Source organism: Hemicordylus capensis, chromosome 15 (assembly GCF_027244095.1).
Source record: "Hemicordylus capensis ecotype Gifberg chromosome 15, rHemCap1.1.pri, whole genome shotgun sequence".
NCBI classification, from domain to species: domain Eukaryota; kingdom Metazoa; phylum Chordata; class Lepidosauria; order Squamata; family Cordylidae; genus Hemicordylus; species Hemicordylus capensis.
This window is the reverse complement of record NC_069671.1, coordinates 11,938,044-11,953,131: the sequence shown is the minus strand read 5'-3', so window position 1 is coordinate 11,953,131 and position 15,088 is coordinate 11,938,044. Positions and strand designations below refer to the sequence as shown.

Genomic DNA, 15,088 nt, shown 5'->3' with positions numbered 1-15,088 from the left:
TCAGGGCATTTTAGTTGTTTTTTTAATATTGCTCAGTGACCAAAAGGGCTCTCTACGGAGCGGTTTCATTCTGCTGCTGTACCAAGCACGGTTTTTATCCCTGCCTTTGTGCTTTTAGCTTCTTAAAGCTGTTTCAAGCAATTTTTAAGGATTTCCCTGTTGCATTTTGTTGTTATTCTTGCTATTCTGCCCAAATAAACTTTTTACTGGGCAGAATAAAAATCCAGTAAACAAACAATCTTCACTTCAGCGTTTTGTCTTTCTATCACTCTAGAATCATTAGTGACGTTTTCTGTCCCACACTTCCTCCATGGAATTCAAGGTGACACACAGGGGATCTTTGCCTGCATGATTCTCTCCCCTCCTTCAATGTTACCTTCACAACAACTCTGCAAGGTAAACTAATCTGAAATATGCTGACTGGCCCAAGATCCCTTAGGGAGCTTCTCAGTTAAGTGGAGATTTGAGCTGAGGTCTTCCTCCTTCCCATCCTAACTACTACACCACAGTCATCCTATTCACACATTATGTTCCGTGCTTGTACCATCGAGGACCTGTGTACATCTGTACAAATAGGTATGCACATACAGTTGATAAGAACAGTCATGCTGGATCAGGCCTAAGCAGGCGTGGAGTGAGACGGGCGTCGACCCATGTTTGGCAGCAGCCGCCGCCCCTGGCCCCGCCCCCGCCCCCCTCCTATCAGATGCAGGGCCCCAGATGGCCACACCCCTGCATCTGACATCAGACATCATTCCTTGCCATGGGATGTGGTGATGACCACCAGCTTGGATGGCTTTAAAAGGGGCTGAGACAGATTCATGGCGGACAGGTCTATCAATGGCTACTAGTCTGGTGGCTGTGGGCCATTTCCAGCCTCAGAGGCACAATGCCTCTCGATACCAGTTGCAGGGGAGCCACAGCAGGAGAGAGGGCATGCACATACCTCTTGCCTGTGGGCTCCCCAGAGGCATCTGGTGGGCCACTGTGGGAAACAGGATGCTGGACTCGATGGGCATTCTTGGGCCTGATCCAGCAGGGCTGTCCTTATGTTCTAAGGCCAAAGCTGTTTCCCAAGTGGAATTGGAAGCTTTGCTACCCCCTGGTCTCCACATCTCCGATTCTAGCGATCAATGATAGTGCAAATCCAGGGGTGTAGCTATAATTGAGCAGATGGGTTCAAAGAACCCAGGGGCCCTCCACTCCCAAGGGGGGGGCCTTCCAATCCCGAGGGGCCCCCGCTCCACTCCTCCCTATTTTCTTCATGATCTTCCTCACTCCAAGAGGCCCCCAGAAGAGAGGCAAACAGGGGCCCCCTTTCCCCTAGCTGCCCTTCTCATGTGTGGAGAGAACGGGTTGGCTGTTATGGGGAACCCAATACTGGACTAGATGAATCTCGAGTCTGATCCTGCAAAGGCAAGGCCTGTCTGTCTCCCTCGTTTTCTCTCTTCTGCATTACTCACCCGTGTACACCCACCCACGTTCATTCCGGGAGGCCCTCTGCTTCCAGGCATAGCAGACTTTGCCTGCTTTGGTTGCTGGCATTAACAGCTTGCAGTGTTCATCCAGCAGCCTTTTAACATCTACTCTGAAGAAAAAGAGCCCTGTAGGACTCAAAATATAGTCTACCATATTTAGAAACCTAGGGAGCTGCCTTCTACAGAGTCAGACCATTGATCCATCTAGCTCAGTATTGTCTACACTGACTGGCAGCGGCTTCTCCTACAGGCAGGAGTCTTCCCCAGCCCTACCTGGAGGTTACCTTGAAGGGTCGAGGAGGGTGTTCCCCTTCCCACCCACTGCATTTCCCCTGCTTGCGCGGTCTTTAAAATCGCTGGCGTGGGGCAGCAGCATACCTCCTTGCTACCCAGGTCAGTGTCAAACTGGAAGTGCATGGTCACCCCATGCCAGCAATCTTAAAAGACCGCGCTGGCAGGGGAAATGCACCCTTCCTGATCCTTACAGGCAATGCACACACACCTGTGCCGAACCGGCTGTCTGCTGGTTCATGCACATCCCTACCTGGAGGTGCTGCCAGGACTAAGCCTGGGGCCTTCTGCATGCAAGGCAGATGTTCTGTCACTGAGCTGTGGCCCCATCCCCTAAGAGGATTTCTTATTGCAGGCAGTACTCACATGTATTCACCCATCAAAAAATGCAAACCAGCGCAGACCCTATCTACTGGAAGATGGGCTCTCCTCTCCTAAACCAGCTCTCCTCCCCTTTGGAGTGCTAAGAACCAGTTCACAATGCTATACATTGTTAACTTTGTTGGCAGAGTTGAAAATGGCCAGACAGACCAGTGGTGCCATCACTCACGGATGGCACACATGGTTAGAGTGACCAAGTTTCTCTGCAACAGACATACGAAAACACATCTGGATGCGTTCCAAACCACTGCTTCTGCATCTATAGCAAGAGAAATCCAGACATCTAAATGCACACAACCAATGTAACCTCCTAATAATTTGAACCCAAGTTCATCAAGGAACTTGGACCTTGTCCTAGATTAAATGTTACATCGCTCTCTGCACCTGGTTTTGAGTTACTGTCCAGAGACTTCTGCTTTCAACACACACTTCAAACGACTACAGACCAACATCTCCACCCAGTGGCCAATTTATTATTTAAAACTTCATCAAGAAATTCCCAGTGCATTCAAGGCTCTTTAATGTTGTTTGGTTGCCACTTTTAATTACAACCTAGCACTTTTATACAGGAAAAAAAATATTAGTATTGATTCCACAAAAAGCAACAGCAGCACTTGTAGCTGGAGTACCCAACCCATTAGAGGGTAGCTAAGATTGAGCATTGAACCACATGCCTGCTGTTCAAATAGGTTAACCACTAGGTAAGAAAGTGAGTCTCAAGCACCCTGTAGGTTATACCCATCTGATCTAGCAACCTGCTTCCCACAGTAGCCAACTAGATGCTGGCTGGGGAGGAAAGCTGGTCTTGCAGTAACAAGCATGAATTGCCCCCTTTGCTCAGCAGGGTCTGCCCTGGGTTGCATTGGGATGTGAGACTACATGTGAGCATGGTGTGCTGTAAGATATCCCCCTTTAAAAGGACAGGGCCAGAGCTCCGTGGCAGAGCATCTGCTTTGCATGCTGAAGGTCTCAGTTCAGTCCCTGGCATCTCCAAGCTTCTCTGGTAGCAGTCTGAGTAGACCATATTAGGCAAGGTATGCAGAGTCACAGAAGTGGTCTAATTCAGCCTCATATGGACCAGTCTATCCTGCAAAACTGTTGCAAAGGTTCCTGGAAACACATGCAAAGCACCCTGGACAGCACAAAGCACTATACAAAACATTCTAGAAATGCAAGTGTTATACAAAGTGCTATACAAATAAATATTAAGTATCTCTGCCCAGGCTCAAACTATCATACTTTGCATATCGAACCCCTTATGCAAAGACCCAGCTCCCTTGAGAAGTCCATAATGCTGGGGAAAGTTGAAGGAAAGAGAAGAAGGGAGCGGTCAGCAGCAAGGTGGATGGACTCAACTGCAACAGCGATGAATGCACCACTGAGAGGACCTCAAAGGCCAAGCTGAAGACAGATCGTCCTGGAGAGAATCTATCTACGTGGTCGCTAAGAGTCAACATTGACTTGACACCACTTCATCAATCAATCATATGGAGATCTACAAAGAGGTAAAGGTTGTGTTGACATAATGTGGTATAATATAATTTTTACTGATGTTTGCTTAATGTCGTGAGACGTCTGTTCAAGGAGTTTTGTTGATAAACACCATGAACTTTTAAGAGCCTGTAACAATGACCCCTACTCCACCCGGGCAAAAGACCTTATCTGTTTTGAAAGCTTGGAATGACTGGTTGGTATTGAGCTCGTTTCCCTTCCTTTGCTTAAGTTCCTTACATTTCTGGCTGCATGATTTGTGCAAACGGATATGCAAAGCTTATAAGGAAAAAAACAGGCTAAATTGTAGATCATGTTGCAGTAGGACATGAATATATACATGAATGATACAAGAAAGGCTGACCGCCCCCTGCTGTCTCTCTCTGTCCCTGGGATCTAGGGCCAGGCTGTCTGTTTCTCCCCAGCCCCAAACCCAGGCAATGTTTTCCCTTGCCCATCCCATCCCATTCTTGTTCCCTGCCCCCACAACCCTTCAGTCATACACTGGAGGACTCCATCTCAAAAAGGTTTAGGTGTATTTTTATTTTCCTTTGGCAAATACAATCATGTTTTGGCAAATACAATTAAGGTGAAAATTTTAAAAAAGCGGGGGTGGGTGGGTGGGTAGTGGGGGCCTTTGACAGTCCTGCGAGGCCTCTCTACCACCTCAGGGGAAAGTGGCAGATGCAGATCAGAACTGTGGATGTCGGTAATTTCTTAGAGGACTGAGATGGAAGACACAAGGGTGAATCTTCCTTCTAGCCTGCTCTTCCTACCATCCCAAAATTAGCACCAAGTTTTCTTAAAAAACTTTTCCAAGGCAAAGACCTGGAGAATTAATGCCTCTTGTTCTAGGCAGCCTGTGGTGGTTGTTTTTTTCTTTTCTTTTTTAAGAAAAAGCTAACTGTGTACACAAAAATGTGTGGATAAGGTTTCCAGGCAAGTTAAAAACATACAAAAGCGACAGCATTTCTCGAGCATCTGTTGCTAAATATTAAGACTATTTTAGGTGCACAAGTGGTGGAAAGAGAATAACGTGAGGGCCAGGACCCAAGAAGAGACTCAAACATCCGCTGACTCACAGAAACTCTCTTGATTTTGGTTCCTGGATGCCACCCATGCTTGTTAGATGCCACTCTGAGAGTCCCTGAATTTTTGGACACAGTTTTTTCCTGGATTGCTGTGGGAAGTGGGCGGTGGGGGGGGGGGGCGGGCAGTGGTGCAGAAAAGCCCCACTAAGTGTAAGGAAGCAGTTTATCACAGTGATCTCTTGGAGGAAGCACAGGTGTTAGTCAAAATTTTACATGAGTTTAGATCTCCAGCTGTTAAAAGGGACTTCCGAAGCCTTCAAACAGGAAAGGACTGGCAGTGTTAAGTCTATCATAGAATCTCATGTATTAAAAAAGCCTATCAAGTCCCTTTATATTTTAAGAAACCAAGCAGCAGGCTTTTAGGAGAAGAGCTTTGGGTAATGCAAGAGGCACATTCCAATCAATCACCACGCTTCCAGTTAGATGGAAATATCACTGCAGAGATACCTACTTGATGACCATTGTTCTGAACAGTGTTGAGCATCACCTCTTTGCACAGGAAGCTCTCCGGCATCTCCCCACAGTCTTGCGAATAATGTTTTGTGCGGGCAGGAGGGTTTGAACATATCCCCCCACTTCAGGACAGCCAATGCAGAATCCAAGCAGTTGGGCCAAAGCGGTCTATTCTCTTGACTAGACTGTCACCCACCCAAATCACATGTATTGGAAAGGATTCCTCCACGAAGAGGGCAAGATCTCATGTGTCAGAAACATCGTGGGCTGCTGTGGTAGAGTTCTCTTGCAGAAGTGGGGTAGTGTCTGGATCCTGGGGTAGTTCTTTCTGAAGGTCAGGCATTTGTGGAATCTTCTTATGAGTGTCTCTCTATCAGAAGCAAGAAAAGTCTCATTAGAACTTCGGATTACTGAAGAGTTGGGCATGCGTTTGGACCACCCCAATCTTCACTCATGGTTAACTCATATAACATCTGTTTCCCAGAGCGAATGCTTTGGTGGAACACACCTCCACAGAGAGAGTTGGTCCTTTCCAAACAAGGGCAACATAATTCAATACCAACTCTCACCACATGGGGGCACATCCAAACAAGATATTGACTACATAAAACTGACACACATCAAACCTGTAAATCCGCCCCCCCTCCGCCCTCCCCCCCAACTGAAGAGCCACATAGTAACTGGATCCAGATATATCTAAACTAATTTCCATTTGCATGCATGGAGGACTGCATTAATATCTAAAGCTCTTCTGCTTTTATGCCAACGGAAGCCAGTCACCAAAAGAAATTGCATTAAGTTTTTTTGTTATCCTCTCCAATGGCAGAACTCTGGATCACCCAAAGAAGCAAGCTGGCAGAAGCTTGAGGAGAAATAATTTCTTCACACAAAGCATAGTTAACCTCTGGAATTCACAAGATATGAGCTACTAGCTTAGACTGCCTCATTTTGAAGAAGCCGATCCAAGGAGGACTTCTTTTCAACAGCTGTTGATGCCAATAAAAATGGAGGCCCCATGTTTGGAAGCACCTTAGAGACCAGAAAGCAGGTGCATTAAAGATCCACCACCGTAAGTTTCAAGAAGCAGCATCTGGCTGGCAGCTGTTAAATACCAAGCCCTGAGACTAGGCTGATCTTCCATCTAATCTAGCAAAGTCATTTCTTATGTTGTATGGAGAACACACACCACTTCCCTACCTTCAAAGCAGATTCTCCAAACTTCACTGGACAGCCAAAACAAAAAAATTAAAAGTAGGGGAAAAGCAATAGCCGGGCAGGAAGAAGAGATCCCAAGTGCAGTAGGCTGGTGCTGTTGGCAGGAGGGCTTATATACAGGCGTCCAGCCACATGGGTAGTAGCTGAGTGAGATTCAAGAGGACCAGCCAACTACCAAGAGCACCCAGTCATCCAAGCAAGTTTTAAGATGAAGCTAGGTTTCTTTTACGATAAATTCAGTATTACCTTATACTTTCAGGTACCCTCCTACATTCTCACTTCTTTCCGGGTTGTAGAGGTGACGGTTTTCTCTTTGGAGGCCTGGCTAGCTTCTTTAGGATCTGACCCTTTATTACTACTCCAGAATAAAAACAACTTTCCCTAGAAGATAATCATTCTGATTTAAACAGCTTTATGTTGTACTACTAGAACAGTAATTTATTTAATTAGAAGGCATCTATCATTTAAATCAGGGAGATGATCTAAATCTTGAATCTAGACATTTTTATTTTATTTTAGGGAAGATCATTGTAAACAGGGGAAATAACAAAATCTGTGTTATTAAATGGGTTGGTTCTCTAAAGGTACAATTTTTATCCTGTAAGCAGAATTAAAAATTTCTAAATTTTATTTAAAAGAATTTAGGGGGGGAAATCAATTGGTTTTCAAGCCAGGTTCAAAATGGTTGGGTTCATGCCTCTGTGGGAATGTTAGCAATAAATGCTTTAGAGAAATCCACCAACCCCGCTTTGAAATTTCAGCCAGCAGTTACGTATCTGCAAGCTCCCACCTTTCACCGGGTGCCTATCACTTTATTTCACAGAGTGCTACACAATCAGTTTGCTCCACATCATGGCCTTGTGAAGTCGGTCACTATTACAGACTAAACCGAAGAGCAAGAGAGATAGGCAACTTGGCCACAAAGGCCAGCTCAGGCATTTGCTGGTCTTGGGGTCCATGCAGAGGGCACACTGTTCCAACAGAAGCGCCATTTTAGCTTTGCATGGAACGTCCAAGGTGGCAAGAGACAGTGAGAGAGAGCTCTCTGCCTAAATGCCCGGCCTCTTCCAGGTAAAGGCGACCCACTGAGGGTGTCTTACCTGAGGCCCCTGGTAATCCTGGTACTGGCCACGGTTACTATACTTTGTGGAAGGTGGGCTCCGCAATGCAACAGGCCCACCCTTCTGCTGTAAAAAGGATGTCTGTTGAGAGAATAAAGATTTCATGCAACCACCACTCTAAACCGGCTTGAGCAAGCGAGGCAATTATGGAGTCATCATTTAATCGTTTAATTTTGTTGTTCTATATTGTCATACTTCAAATATAAGAAATCCCTCCAGGCTATAAGTAACTGACTATTGTGGGAAGATGATTACAAGATGTTTTCAGCCTGGTCTTCACATGCAGTGGAATGAGGTGGTAAAGACCTGAGGAGATAGAGGGCCATGACTACTGAATGCTCCTCCATAATGGAAACTCCCTGCAAATAGAAAACTATCATATCAGGAATGATGGTTCCAAAGCTCTGAAGTGCTAGTCTTCTACTTGCAGGGTGATTGCTTTTACATAGGCGAGTACTCAAATGTTACACACACATATACACCCCACAACCTGCAGTCCGAAGTGACCATCTCAGTATTCTGCCACCTCATTCTGCTGCATGCATAGACCAGGCCTCACAGAGGGCATTTCAGAAGCCACAGTACCAACTCAGCATCTCTTCAATGCCCAGCAAGACAGTGCCGCTGATATAGAAATCACGTCCAGGTTCATTGCTTACTCATTTAATTTAATTAATTTATTTATTTAAAGAATATACGACTCTTGCAGCTACAATACTATTCAACAACATTTAATGCACACTATGTTGGAGGTGTAAAGTGAGAGATTCTGCAAAAATTTTATTGCCTTTGCAATGTGTCCCAAATGAGGCTGGGAGTGGTTCACACGGAACCAGGACCTCACCAGGAAACCTGTTCTCTGTAACTTTAATTACAATGTGACTCCAGTCACGTTGCCTTTGCCACTACATCTTGGTAAGGGAATTTGACCCACTGATTCAGTCTTGTATAGAGCTAGTTCACACCAGTGCTTTCCGTCAATAGATTGCAACATGTTTATGTGTGAATAGGCCATCGTCCGAGTGTTTCCCAATCTTCTGCTAGGAAAAGCACTCCCCAACCCCTCAATTAAGATAAATCAGAATCCAACACATGCAACTCTTTCACTTAAGCAGTGTTGTAAACAGAAGTAACCCCTTGACAAAGTTACCATCAAACAATGACAAATGCTAAAGGCTTTTTTTTGGGGGGGGGAGATTTAGGAGTATATGCAGGGAGAGTTCTTTGAATGAAATTTAAGGATTTCCTCAACAGGTAGCTATAAGGGAAACAATAGGATTTTATATCAGTTTGTTGGGTTGCCTGAATCAGCCCCACAGTGAGCAAGCCCTTCTTTAGTGGATATTTGGGCTGACAGGAGTCAACTTCATTTGTTTCTCATGGCACATGATTGGTTTTGAGAATGCAGTGTGCACTCTTCTGGCATTTTTGCCTGGGAATTGCTGGAAGGCCACTCCAGATGCAATGCTAGAGAGAACTTCCAGATCCTCTTCACAGAGAGAGCTTTCTAGCAGGTTCACATCATGTTCCACTGCCACTCAATGCCATTGAGCATACAAGTGTGAAGAAATCATGCAGGTGATCCAGCCCAGAGTTGAATGCTATGCCAAGAGGTTGTATGACCGTGTTGAATGGTGAGACAGAGAAGTGTACGGGGGGCCCATGTCCACCTAGGAACCCTCTGCCTCCAACCCGGCCAGTGCTCCCCTGTGGTGTACAAGTGAATGGCACTCTGCCAATGGTCAGAGGTTCTCCAGCCAGAGCAAAGAGTCTGAAACAAGGAGACAGGACTGTACGTTTTCCGTGCTTCTATCAAACTGGTCCCAGTTTAGCCTCCAAATCAGAGACTTCAGCATCCTGGTTGCTTTAAGGTCTCCTCTAGAATCCAGCACTCCAAGGAGTAATTTTAGCTTTTTAAGTGGACATTCGGCTTCCGTGCAATCCCCGTGTCACATCAAAGAGCTGGCCAGGTCCCTTGGGAAGCTGCTAATGAAGATGGAGTGCCAGGTCTGAGTAGAGATATGAAGGCCTAGGAGGGGAAACAGGCTTTCCCCCTGGGAATTCTTTCCCCTCCTTTCCACCCCCTCCACACCTCTAGACCCGAACCCAAATCCTTGCAACTCTCCTTGCTTCTCAACCCCCCCTTCCCTTTTCCTGCAGGATGGGCCTCTGACACCAGGCATGTGGTAGCCAGGTCTCATGTCTACAAGGCTGCTGGATGTGATCTCCACAGGCCACACTGCACCAGTAACCCACAGGCACCAAGGTCGAGATTCCAGGAGCCCATCCCACCACACGATGAGGATACCGTCATTCCTCCAAGATCCTGCTTCCCACACTCCTGATTAGGTGACACACTAACACAACAAACCTGGAACGTGGGAAGCTCCTCAGCAGCTGTGCCATCAGATTACCAAGTTTTTAGACACTCTGTGCTTAAGGAGCAAACAGTGAATAAATTCAGAACCCAGATCAACCAATTCCACACCCAGCAAAAACCAAAACGTTTTACAGCTTGCATAAGCGATGCCTTTGGAGTCTGCTTGCTTAAATCATAAACCCCTGTCCCTGCTAACAGAGTAAAGCGGCCCTCTTTAAAAGTGTTGATTCTCTTTATTGAGCAGGGGGAGAGCAATTGGCCCTCTCCATCCCCAGCACAGCATCCCTTCAGTGGCTGTTGCTGGTGTCTATCTTCTGTTTCTTTTTTAGATTGTGAGCCCTTTGGGGACAGGGAGACATTTTATATAAGCCGCTTTGGGAACTTTTGTTGAAAAGCATCTGCCTGCTTGCAAAGGGAAGCTGATCAAGAAGCCATACAGAGCAACAAGATTGTCTACGGCAAGTCCATCTTGTGCTGGTACATATGTCGGCTGGGGTGGTCAGTACCATCTTGGGGGGGGACAAATGACCATTCTGAGCTTTGATGAAGTCTACACCCCTACAGATGGAAAAGCGCCAATAGCATCGCAATATCTTCCGCTTTCAGTGCGTTATGTTTTTATTTTATTGTCCTGACCATCAGGCCTATAGTGGCCAAATGGGCAATGATGTTTTAAAAGCCTTTTTAGAAGTTTTGAACACAAAAAACAACCCTGCTTTTTTTTAAGTTACTGAAGTTGTCAGAAGAATGGAAGTGACAATGGGCAGGAAGGTTCTCCAAAGATTACTCCATGGAGTACAACAGTTTGTTCATTGTTAATCTAATCCCTTGCTTTGTACAAAAATGACTACAATTTTACCCTAATCGTTTGGGGGTAGGGCTAAAGGCGTGAGAGCAATGTTGCACTTGCAACTTCCTGTGTTACAACTACTATGAATATTTATATATACCGCTTTCCAACAAAAGTTCCCAAAGTGGTTTACATAAAGAAATAAAAAAGAAAGATGGATCCCTGTCCCCAAAGGGCTCACAGTCTAAAAAAGAAACAGAAGATAGACACCAGCAACGGCCACTGGAGGGATGCTGTGCTGGGGATGGAGAGGGCCAGTTGCTCTCCCCCCTGCTCAATAAAGAGAATCGCCACTTTGAAAAAGGTGCCCCTTTGCTCAGTTAGCAGAGGTGTTAGCAGGGGATAGTAGGTGTTATCACCCATTTTCCATCTCTAGGGGGGTAGATGTTGCCAGAAATCACTATGAGCATTTGTTCCCCAAGATGGTAACAATGGCCCAGATGTGTGGGTCTGGCTCATGGACTAGGCCTCTTTGTAACTAGGAGAGTATCAACCACTATCAAAGTCAGTTCCACATGCCTTCCTAACCCCTGCTAACCGGGCAAAGAGGCACTTTTTAAAACTGGTGGTTCTCTTTATTTAGCAGGGGGAGAGTAACTGGCCTTATCCACCCTCAGCACAGTACCCCTCCAGTAACTGTGGCTGGTGTCTCTCTTATGTTTCTTTTTAGATGGTGAGCCCTTTGGGGACAGGGATCCATCTTTATTTAGGTATTTATTTATTATTTCTCTATGTAAGCTGCTTTGGAAACTTTTGTTGAAAGAGGGATATAAATATTTGTTGTGGTTGTACTCTTTACTTGCAGGTTCAACTCCTCCTAGTACGGAGAAGATTTAAGGAAAGTTAAGGGCTAAGAAAATGGTTTTCTATCACAGGGCTTCCAATTCCATCTGACTCACGCGCCATCCACTTACAGTGGTCCCTCGACTTACGAAGTTAATCTGTTCCGAATGCACGTTCATAGGTCGAAAATTTTGTAAGTCGAAAAGCGCACCCACGGAGGTCTGAAAAAATTCGTAAGTCGAGTAAGCCGCATCTAAAAATTTGTAAGTTGAGGAAACCGCATCTAAACCGCCAACGGTTTCCGTTCGTAGCTTGAAAAATTCGTAAGCGTGCGGCCATTTTTGTCGTTCGTAAGTCGAAAACATCGGATGTCGAGTAGTTCGTAAGTCGAGGGTCCACTGTATATGGAAAGGACCATGCCGCAGCTGCTCATGCATACAGCTAAATGCCAGACTAAGGACCACAGGTTGTGCTCCCTTGAATGTTTTTCAGCTGCGTGCAGAATTAGTTTTGTTCTGGGTAACAGTATCAAGGCAGTGTGCACTCCTGCATTCAGAGTGGAGCCTTCCTGCTATAACTTGAGTAGGATCTAAAATTAACTGAGTGGACATGAAAAAAATTGTGAGCACTTGTACATATGCACGCCTTAGAGAGGACACCAACCACAGGGACTAGAAACTCGTGTGTGCGCATACACTTAAGAGAAACGGAAATGGTAGTCTATGCTTGTGAAATCCACACAGCCCTGCCAATCACAAGTCAGAAGCCAGTCTCTCTCAAGCAGCACTTCATATTTGAACTCAAGAGCCCAATGTGTTCTCACCGACAGGCAGTGAGTGGATAAGTTTAGACTAGAAGAATGCTGGAATTCCCTTCAATTTGTTCTCAGCGATAGCAATGCTTTAGCAACCCCAAGGCCAAAACAAATGGGAGACCCAAAGCTACATATTTAATTGGTTTAGGAGCACAGTAACACAGGTTGCTTAAGCTCACCTCCTTCAAACAGGCTCTTTCATGCTCGCTGTGCAACAAAAGGATTTGCAGTTTAACAAGCTTAAAGCAATTATGCAAACCACTTCACAAACTGTAGGAGCCAGCTTCTTACGACAGCTTGTGTAGGAACGTAGGAAGTTGCCTTATACAGAGTTATACCCTGGGTCCATCTAGCTCAGTACTGTCTACACAGACTCGCAGCGGCTCTCCAAGGTTGCAGGCAGGAGTCTCTCTCAGCCCTATCTTGGAGATGCTGCCAGGGATTGAACCTGGGACCTTCTGCACTCAGGGCAGATGCTCTACCACTGATGCATGGCCCCATCCCCAAAATTGGGGATGCCAGGGAGTGAGCCCAGACTCTCATCCATTCTAGCACTGAGCTATATCCTCTGAAAATCCCCTTCCTAGCATGAGCTCTATGCCCCATGCCCTAAAATATAGTCTTCAAATGGAAATGCTTATTTATATACTGCCCATCCAAAAATGGCACAGGGCAGTTTACAGTCAAAAGTAAAACCATTTAAAATATTAGCTCATAAAAACCATTCAAACTACTTAAATACGATTACAAGTCAAGCTAAAGAAGTACTGTACAGGCAAGCTTCGGCATTCACAGACCCAACACCGGCAGTTTCACTTATCTGTGGCTGGGTAATGGGCACTCAACCTTGGCATACGTGTGTGTGTGGGGGGGGGGGATAGGCAAAAAAGGGTTAATTGGGGTGGGCGTCGGGCAGAAATGACATCTGAGGTCATTCCCACCTGCAATTTTGTGACTAGGAACCATTTTGTGGCTAGTTTTGACCAAAAAAGCCCTGAAAATCACGACTTTTCACAAACATAAACTGGTTTTGGCACCTGGGGGGGGGCATTGCTGTAGTGCTGGAGGCCCACGGACTAGAGTGGGGCACTTTATCCCCCCCACCACCACCATTTTCACCCTCTTGTTCTCATGAGGAGCACACTGGACAACCTAGAGGCTGCTACTGAGAAGGCCCGACCCCAAACTGCCACCAGATGAACTGGTAGCACCTGGAGATGAATCTCTCCTGATGATCGGAGTGAGGGGGGCAGGATCTTGCGGAAAAAGGCATTCCCTCAGGTAATTCAAGGACATTGCAACCCCTTAATCCTCAGAAGGACCCATGTTCTTTTCCAGTCACTATTGGCATCCATTGTTTGCAATAGATCATGTTAACACCACTTTGGGCTCCTTGGAGGAAGAGCGGGATATAAATGTAATAAATAAATAAATATAGGAACTTCAGTTGGAAACTGGCAACTAAGACAACTGGTATTCTTGAAAGCTTTTGTTTTGCTAAAACTAAAAGATTCCTCAAAGCCCCAGATTATGGCTGCAACATTCTGGGTTGAAAAGAGTAATACAGGATCTCTTGCTCCTTTCCGGGTGGCCCTGAATATACCATTTTGACAACCAGAGCCTGTTCATTCACAGCAAGGCTAAAAGAGTGGTAGGATCACATCTTGCTGGATTTCACCATCTCAGATTGCAGGTGGGACAAAATCACAAATTTTGAATGCTCTCTGTTTTAAGAAAACAAGTAAGCACCTTCCCTGCTCTTAGGAGAAGTGTATAATGGAGGGGGGGGAGGGGGGCAATGTTCCCAGGCTGCCACGGGAGGGGGACACCAGCTTGCACTTGGGGGGGAGACCCCACCCACCAAAAAAAAGAAAGTGGGAGGGCCCATCTTCACTTTTTGATCCAGGGCCAACTCCAGCTTTGCTACACCAGAGTCTAACCTTCCCTGCTATCCTCAAGAGTAGTGGGGATGGCATTAAATGTCCTTCTCTGCCCCCCCCCCGGCCAACTGCAATCTTAGTTGTTTGGATTCAGCAAGAGTTACACCACTCAGTTTCACTGGCACTACTGCAAGCGCACAATCAAATATGTACTTTTGTACAGCCAGCAAGATTAAAAGAAGAAGTTTTCAGTTAAGCAGGCAGTCAGGAGGCAAGATGATTGTGAAATGAAGGCACATAGAAATTTCAGGAGTCAGACGTCGTTCTATTCCTACCTTGCTCTTCCTGAGCAAAAGCATGACAGCAGTAATCAGTAGGAGACCTCCAAGAGCGATCAAGCAGTACTGAAGGTATCCCAGCACTGAGGGGATCAGCACCAGATTTGTATAGAACTCCGTCAAGAGGTCTCCTTCAATCTTTCCACTCTGTTTAAAAAAAATAAAAATGGATTTTTAAATTTCCGCCATAATGGTCATGTCTACATTCTGTCTAGGGGCAGATGTAACCCTGATTGCCTGCAAAACCTGATTGTTTGCAAGACAGAAACATCACTGGGATTTTGCTCTCTCCCAGCATTCACTCTGGAGCCAGAAAGCAGAGCGGCAGGGAGGAACTATGCTCTGGGCAGGGGAAGAAGGAATGCACAACCCAAAAGGCTGACGGCCAACTTGCAAACCGTCATTTGCAGGAAACCCTCATTTCTAGAAACCTGCGTAGGTTTTCACAAGTTAACTGTAGTAAACTTTTTTTAAAATAAGGTAATTAATACAAGACTCCAGCCAGTTTTGAAGCCGTGACCT

At 45.8% G+C, this 15,088-nt stretch overlaps 1 protein-coding gene across 5 annotated transcripts in view; it reads right to left on the bottom strand.

The window, feature by feature from the left end:
* Positions 1-4,160: 4,160 nt before the first annotated feature.
* SCARB1 (scavenger receptor class B member 1) overlaps positions 4,161-15,088 on the bottom strand; it is a 62,675-nt gene continuing 51,747 nt past the window's right edge. For 3 of the 5 annotated variants that reach the window (XM_053280447.1, XM_053280451.1, XM_053280450.1), the window contains exons 11-13: positions 14,564-14,713; positions 7,501-7,602; positions 4,161-5,555 (exon numbers count right to left, since the gene is read on the bottom strand). In XM_053280447.1, the coding sequence (XP_053136422.1) occupies positions 5,430-5,555; positions 7,501-7,602; positions 14,564-14,713 (378 nt within the window). In that variant the 3' untranslated portion in view covers positions 4,161-5,429. Of the gene's footprint in view, positions 5,556-6,646; positions 6,782-7,500; positions 7,603-14,563; positions 14,714-15,088 lie in introns of all 5 variants that reach the window. The other 2 variants (XM_053280448.1, XM_053280449.1) reach the window with 2 other exon arrangements.